This window comes from Prunus dulcis, unplaced genomic scaffold (genome assembly GCF_902201215.1).
Source record: "Prunus dulcis unplaced genomic scaffold, ALMONDv2, whole genome shotgun sequence".
Classification (NCBI taxonomy): Eukaryota; Viridiplantae; Streptophyta; class Magnoliopsida; order Rosales; family Rosaceae; genus Prunus; species Prunus dulcis.
The window spans coordinates 8,110-16,032 of NW_023010309.1; the positions used below are offsets into that span (position 1 = coordinate 8,110).

Here is a 7,923-nt window from a genome sequence, read left to right on the forward strand (position 1 = left end):
CCTAGTGGGCTCTCCACCCCCGCTTGATTGAAAACCTATTGTGTATTATCATTTTCGACATTGTCTCAAATTTAACAATCATTTTCATTATGATTAACCATGTATTCTATGGACTATCCAACTGTGAGGTTTTATCTCAAAAACCTTGGGTGCCTTTTTCCCACATGCAATAATTGTATTTGATTCACAATTATGTCTGATACATCACATCATGCCGCTTGCCTCAAATGAATTTAAGTGAGTGAGGCAGTGGGAAGTAATTAAACTCTACATTGGTGGGTGGAGTGTTACTTCCCTCTATAAAATGGTGAAGCCAGTTGCTATTGTTACCATAAGAGCCAGCTCCGACTTTCTTTAATTTCTTGCTACATCTGTTGCCAAGTTAATTTCAGTCTTAATGGGGTTTCATCTCCCACTCATCTTTGCTATTCTCAGTGTAAGCTCTGCAATTTGATTAACTTTTCCATTCTCTCTCATTGTACTCTATATAAACGAAAGTTTTGTGTTCCTATAATTCTCTTTGATTTTATTTAGTACGTACTTAAGTGTCGTCCACTAATTAATTACACTTTGTGAGATTTGATTTTAATTAGAGTTCGAATTAATGTTGCAGCTAGCAGTGGTTGCACTGGCAAACCATGCTGCTCAACCAGCACCTCAACTTTACTGGAACTCCGTCCTGCCAAACACACAGATGCCAAGATCTATCAGTGAACTTCTGCATCCTGGTTTGTGTTTGAGCACTTTGGAATCTTACATATCTCTTCTACCTGCCATTTTACTAAAATATGTTCGACCACATATTTATCAGTTAACTATTGTCATTACATGAGTGACACTTATTCACAAATCGGCTGATCACTTATTTTCCATTTTACATGAGTGATATATAATTTGCAGACTCCACAAATGAAGAAAATATCGTGAATGCTGTTGGGAATGGAAAGGGCAAACCTGAAATTTTCCCATTGAGAAATAGAAATTACGTTCAAAGCCATTATGGAGTGTTAAATAGAAATTATGTTCAAAGCCATTATAAAAAACGTCCTCCTCCACCTGAAAATATCCCATTTGCAAATCGAAAAAAGTACGCACTAGGTTCTCCTCCATCTGACAATCAACTACTCCATTATAAAGAGTTAGCTATTTTCTTCTTCGAGAAGGACATGCGCCCTGGCGCAACAATGAAGTTCCAATTCCCTAGAAATTCAAACACGGCTACTTTCCTGCCACGCGAAAGTGCTCAATCGATCCCCTTCTCCTCTAACAAACTATCAGAAATTTTCAACCATTTTTCAGTGAAGCCAACATCTGCGGAAGCCAAAACAATTAAGCAAACAATCGAAGCGTGTGAAGCTCCAGGCATTAAGGGAGAGGAAAAATATTGCGCCACATCTTTAGAATCAATGGTTGATTTTAGCACTTCGAAGCTTAGAACAAGAAACGTTCAAGCAATCTCGACGGAGGTATTGGAAAAAGGAGCCACCATGCCCATGCACAAGTATACAAAAATGCCGGGACTGAAGAAGCTGGCAGGTGACAGAGTCGTTGTGTGTCATAAGCAGAACTATCCCTTTGCTGTGTTTTACTGCCACGCAATAAAACCCACAGCAGCTTATGTTCTCTCCCTGAAAGGCGATGATGGGGTGAAGGTTAAAGCAGTAGCCATCTGCCATCTAGACACATCAGAATGGAACCCAAAGCATTTGGCCTTCCAAATCCTCAAAGTTAAGCCCGGAACAATTCCCATCTGCCATTTCCTTCCCACTGATCATATTGTCTGGGTTCCGAACCACAAATCTGCATGATCCTCACTTAGCACTGTACGTATAATAAGCTTGCACCCATGTATAATTATCTCCCTACTTATTTCTGCCTCTTCATGATGAGATGAAGTTTCTGGGATTAATGGTCGGGTTGCCTAAAAAACAGAGATTACAGAAACTGCTTGAAATTAACCCGATCATGTTTTCTCTTGTAACTATATAGACTTCAGCTTGTACTCATAAAGCATGCTATATTTATGAAGAGATATTAATCTGTTGGAATATAGGAGGTGTGTGATGAGCGTATGTGATGCACTGATACCACTGTTAGAATTGAAAGGGAAAAACAAAGTGATTTTTTTATATTTTGATGAGAATAATACATGACTCGGTGTAGACTAATTGACCTTTTACACTTTACATATTGACTTATTAGCCACCACACTTGGTTTAAAATAATTTAGACTATTTGGCTTACACTTTCATTAGTTTAGGCTATTTAGCCCTTATAGGCTAATTGGCCCTTACACTTTAATTGATGAGCTTATTAGCTCTCAACATAGTTTGATTTGTGTAGCTCTTGGCTCCCTAATAATTTGGGAGTTAGCCACCACACTTGGTTTAAAATAATTTAGACTATTTGGCTTACACTTTCATTAGTTTAGGCTATTTAGCCCTTATAGGCTAATTGGCCCTTACACTTTAATTGATGAGCTTATTAGCTCTCAACATAGTTTGATTTGTGTAGCTCTTGGCTCCCTAATAATTTGGGAGTTGATTGGTTCTACTCCCCATTCCATTCTGGTTGCATGCCTATTTATAGGCTAAGTGTTGCCGCCATTGCCCAAGTTCCACCGACTTGGAAGATCAATCCCAGCCACATATGTGTGGCTTTCTCTAGAATAATCTTCATTCTTCACATTGGTTTTGCCGACATCACCAAGTCCACTGACTTGGTCTCTTACTCCAGCCACACGTTCAACCGACATAGTTGGTGAACTTCTCCACAATTCCTTGCTGCATGCTTTGTTGGTTTTTCTGAAACTTTCTTCAAACTTCTAGATTTTTCTACAAATATGCATTAATTTCAACATAATCTTTTTTTTTTTTTTTTAATATATGCTTTGGCTTTGTACCCAATGTTTGAATTGTTACGTTAGAATGGGCTGCTAATGGATGTAGTTAGAGAAGCCTTCATTTATATCAAAGTCCTCAAACTATCAAGAATTAATCCAGAAACATACCAAGACGCAAAACAACATATTTTCCATGCTCTGTCTGTAACACCAAAGCAAACTTCCTTTATCACAAAAGGATCAAATTCCAGTACTAATCTGATCCATCATGTAAAGCATACAATCTACAAGTGCTTCCCTAAATTTGTCCATTGGATACAATCTACCATATGTTAAATAATTTAATTTATATGTTATTTTTTATTATACAATATCATGAAATAATGTGTAGAAAGAAATTCAAATCCAAAACCTTAACTTTATAAGTTTACTATCCACATGTGGAAATGTTTTTTGCCCATATGGATAGAACTCAAATATCAGCTCGAGATCGTCCAAGAAAAGGGCTATAAATATTTCAGTACAAATATGTATATCATTACCACACACGAGAAAATGTTACCATAAATATGTATTTCAGGGCCATATAATAATTTTTTTCCTTTTGAAACCTCTCTCATGTTTACTTTAAGGAAACTTGAGCTTGCTAAACATATATAGCGGTGAGGAAAAGGATATAGAGAACATGATAAATGAGAGACTTGTCATGGCCGGCGTTCATGCTCAGCTCAAGCAACAGACATAATAGAGCACACTGTTTGTATAAAGGTGAGTATGAGGAGAATAACAGCTGCAATGACAGAGATAGCTGCCCAAGGAGTGTTGAAATAATTTTGCCTCAAATTTGCCATCATTTTGTTCCACGTCAAACTGCAGTACTTGTTCAGGCCTTCACCAGATAATCCCAATGCCAACGTTGCTAAACAGAGTAACCACCCGACTGCTGTCACCTAGAATATTTTCGACAATTTTATGTTCAACAAGCAAATCCACGTCCTTTGGGCTCTTCACTAAACGGAACATGACGTTTATAAAATCACTTATATAACAGGACTTAAGCATGAAATGACATTGTTCAAAGGCAAGAAGATTTCTAAATGAAATCTTTGTGTCATCGCATATTATCATTTTTGAAATTTCCAGAATCCCATTACTGAATCGTATGTCAAATCTGTTTTCATTTGATATCACCTTAAGCTTCGCTTCCGCATCGCATAGGTCTGTAATGCTGGGGATGGTTAAAGGTCCAGGTGCTTCTGATCTCATGAGTGGTTGGCAATTGCATACCAATCTTATAAGATCCAGAAAATGTTCTGCTTTATAAGGAGAAGAACTTATTCTCTTCTTATTGACCTCTAGATCTTCGCAGCCCACTAGACTTGATGTAAAAGTTATGAAATTGAGAAAATGATCAGTTATTGAAAGCCTAGTCTCAGAATCAGAAGAGAGTGTAGTTTCTTGTACGTCAAAAAGATCCTCAAGAATGAAGAATGGCAGTTGATTTTCAAGCAAAAGCAGGTCAGGCAATAGATCCAGCAACATCATTGGTTTTTTAAATATGCGGTCATTTTCATTGTCCAGTATCTTCTTGACACCGTTGAACCTCAACAAGAGCTCAATGATGAACGTGGCATCCACTAGAATGATTCTTACAAATTCATCTTGCTTCTTAATCTTGCTGTGCGCGCAGTCAGACTCCGAAAACACCCTTTGGACACGTGGAACACCCACAGTACGTGTCTACAGTCCCACATTAAAACTCTACACAACTTGCACATCTCCCAAGAATTATAAAAAGAGTTCAAGACCCAAAATGGAGGTAACTGGAACTTTCGGCACACTAGCCACCACTCTGTTCAGATTAATTACTAAATCCGTACTTACTTAAGCATCAGAGAGCCTTCGGCCGGTACCATACATGTGCCCTAAGTCTTACTGAGCGTTTTCTCATCTTGCAAATCAAGCGCTCTACCAAGGCCTAGAGCATTCCGAAGGCCCAGAAATCACTAATTTTGAGCCCTAAAGTGCTGAACCACTTTTCTGCATCAACAAGACCCATACTTTTTTCTCGTAAGGCCGCGGTGCAATTTAATAGTGAACCACCAACTTTTTTTTATGAACACGAACCACAAATTTAACCTGTACATTATTAATTGCTGTACTTTTTCAATATGAGATTACTCATTCACGTCCATAACTTATATCGAGCCATACAACCACAACATTCTTTGTATATATAAGACTAATTAATTGATGATGAGATCAAAAGATAGATCCATCAGTGTCAATTAATGAAGATTCCACCTCTTAATTAATTGGATCTTTAATTAAGGGATTTAATCAATTACCTATAGAGGAACAACTGGAACTATCATTTGAAGATTTGAGATAAGAGTGCGGCAGTGACAAGAGTAGACTGTAGAGGAGGGGGAGAAAATAGTCTCAATCAATAATCACATTACCAAAAATGCTCAAAGAATTTCTGCTTGAAACATACAGTTTGCTGATTTCATGAATTACTGAACAAAAATGTAATGGATTACATTCATTTCAGCTTTAGATTTTGAAGGTGTTCTAAGAACCTTCTTCACTTTACAGATGAGAAAGAAGAGAGACTAGGGCAATACACAGCTTCTGTAGGATTTGTGTGAAACTATTCCTCCTTTTTCCCCTAATTTTAGGGGCAAATGTAATGTCTCCAAAATCCTTAAAAAGAATCTCTGTTATCGATCATTTCAATGTCTACCAATCTGAAATTTTACAAGGTTGGTTATGTTCATGTTTACCTGTAGTTCTTAGATTATTCCCAGATAACAATCATTAGGAATCCTCAATAACAAGTCTTTTATTAATAATATACTTACAAATTTGAACACACATATAAAGCTCACACGCACAGATAAATAAATAAAAGAAGTACATCGCTTCGGTTTCTCACAATACTCGGTATCATCCTTCATGCACACGACACACTTTACAAATTACAATTGAATAGACCTAAAGCATAAGGATGGAGAAAAAAGGGTGATGGAGAGGCTTACTATATATGATGCTTAAGAAACAGAGATGATAGAGCACACTGTTTGTATGACAGTGAGTACGAGGAGAAAAAACAGCGGCAGCGACAGAGATAGCTGCCCACGGTGTGTTGAAATAATTTTGCCTCAAATTTGCCTTCCTTCTGTGCCACGTCGAACTGCGGTACTTGTTCAGCTCTTCACAAAGAGCAGCAAAATAGAAGTCATTGTAGTTTAGGGTGGCCCCATCCGCAAGGTTGTTAATCATAGTAGACGCGGCATTGCTGTCACCAAGCATATTTTCAACAATCCCATACTTAACAAGCAACTCTACATCCTTTGCGGTGTTCACAAAACGATCCATGATGACAACATAATCATTTATTAAATTATCCTTGCAATGACATTGTTCAAAGGCAATCAAATTCCTGATTCTAACCTCTGTTTGAGGACCTATATTGAACCTTGGAATTTCCAAAGTCCCATCAGCAAACCGTATGTCAAATAAGTTTGGGGTTGATGCCACATTAAACTTGACTCCAGCCGTGTGTAGCTCTGTGATGCTGGGTGTGGTTACAGTTTGGAGTTGCCCGCCAGCTTGTGATTCGAATGAACAGAGTAGATACAACTTTCTACGAAGATCAACAAAATGCTCTACTTTTGAAGAACATGTTCTCTGCAAACTACCTTCTGTTCCCTCTATTTTCATTAGCTTTTCGAAATAAAGGTGAGAAAGAGTAATGAGTGAAAGCCTCTCAGTATGGTCACTGTTAAAAGAGACTTGAGTTTCATGTAGGTCGAAAAGATCTTCAAGAATGAAAAATGGCAACTGGTTTTCAAGCATACACAAGTCAGACCATATTTCCTGAAACGTTCTTTTAAAAACACGGTCATTCTCATCCAGAAATTCAGGGAATCTGATCTTCAGAAAGATCTCAATGACGAATGTGGCATCCACTAGAATGATTCGTACAAATTCATCAACACTAAACTTAATGGTTTCTGCATAACAACTGCGCACTCTTGCTTCTTGGTCGCTTATTCTCTTTACAAGATCCTCCATGCTTACGTTGGTGCGACGCAGAAAATCTTGTAGGTACCTCATTTGGTGCTCTTCCATGGCTTTTAAGGCTTTCTGGCCATGGTGAAATGGGCCTATCGAGACTACCCTAGGTGAGTAGGCCTTTTCTTTTACATCCCGTAACTCTGTAAATACAGTACGAAGAGGACAGGAGAGACAACCTATTCAATTCCTCTTTCATTAAAGTTGCCAAAGGAGTAGGAGGGTTCTCTGTGTCATGTGGAGCAGCTTCATTGCTTCCTTTCGTCTTCCTTTTCATGTGTTTCTGTGATTACAAATTATTGCACCACAAACATCAACATTCTAATATGCTCCGACAAAAAATTGGAAACGCATCACAGCAGGAAAAATCAAATAACAGATGGTTCACAAACTAATTCAAACATTGGTTGCAACTATACATAAACAAAAGAAATTCCATTTAAAGAAAAGAATAAAGTTACAAAATTTTAACATGACCTTTGCTCATTTCAAAATGTCCAACTACCATTGAAAACATAAGAAACTAAAATCTTCAAGAAAATGCTATCAATAAAAAAAAATTAAAGAAGGGAATTCGCACCTGCTATGCACAAAAGAGCATGTCGGTTACCAGAAAAGCTCAATGACTTTTTTCTTCTTTTTGTTGTGGAAAAGAAAAGCTCGATGATGGGCTATATATATAGGAAGAAGCTCAATGCTTGAATAAATATCTTCTATCTACCCTCTTCCTCGCTATAAACACAAATGGGGCAGACCAGTACATTTACAGGTTGACATCAATAAGACAAACAGCGACACAGACCGTCCATTCATACTTTTTTTTTTTTTTTTGGTTCTTTAGATCATTTTCCACAAGCAACCGTCCACGTACTAGTTAGTAGTTACAGTATTTATTTTATATCAATGAGTACTATGGTCCATATTAAGTCCGTAATTTGGTGAAAGCTTCTATGTACCTACCCCTATATAAGCTATGCAATAGTGATCGTGTTTCATGACGT

General features: G+C 37.6%; 1 protein-coding gene and 1 pseudogene across 1 annotated transcript; one reads left to right on the top strand and one right to left on the bottom strand.

Moving 5' to 3' along the window:
• Positions 1-330: 330 nt before the first annotated feature.
• Positions 331-1,841, top strand: LOC117613420 (BURP domain protein RD22-like). Its single transcript, XM_034342026.1, has 3 exons — positions 331-436; positions 614-728; positions 901-1,841. Exons 1-3 carry the CDS (start codon positions 398-400, stop codon positions 1,806-1,808), a joined length of 1,062 nt encoding a protein of 353 aa, XP_034197917.1. The 5' UTR covers positions 331-397; the 3' UTR covers positions 1,809-1,841.
• A 3,828-nt stretch (positions 1,842-5,669) lies between these two features.
• LOC117613421 lies at positions 5,670-7,564 on the bottom strand (annotated as a pseudogene).
• Between the last annotated feature and the right edge of the window lie 359 nt (positions 7,565-7,923).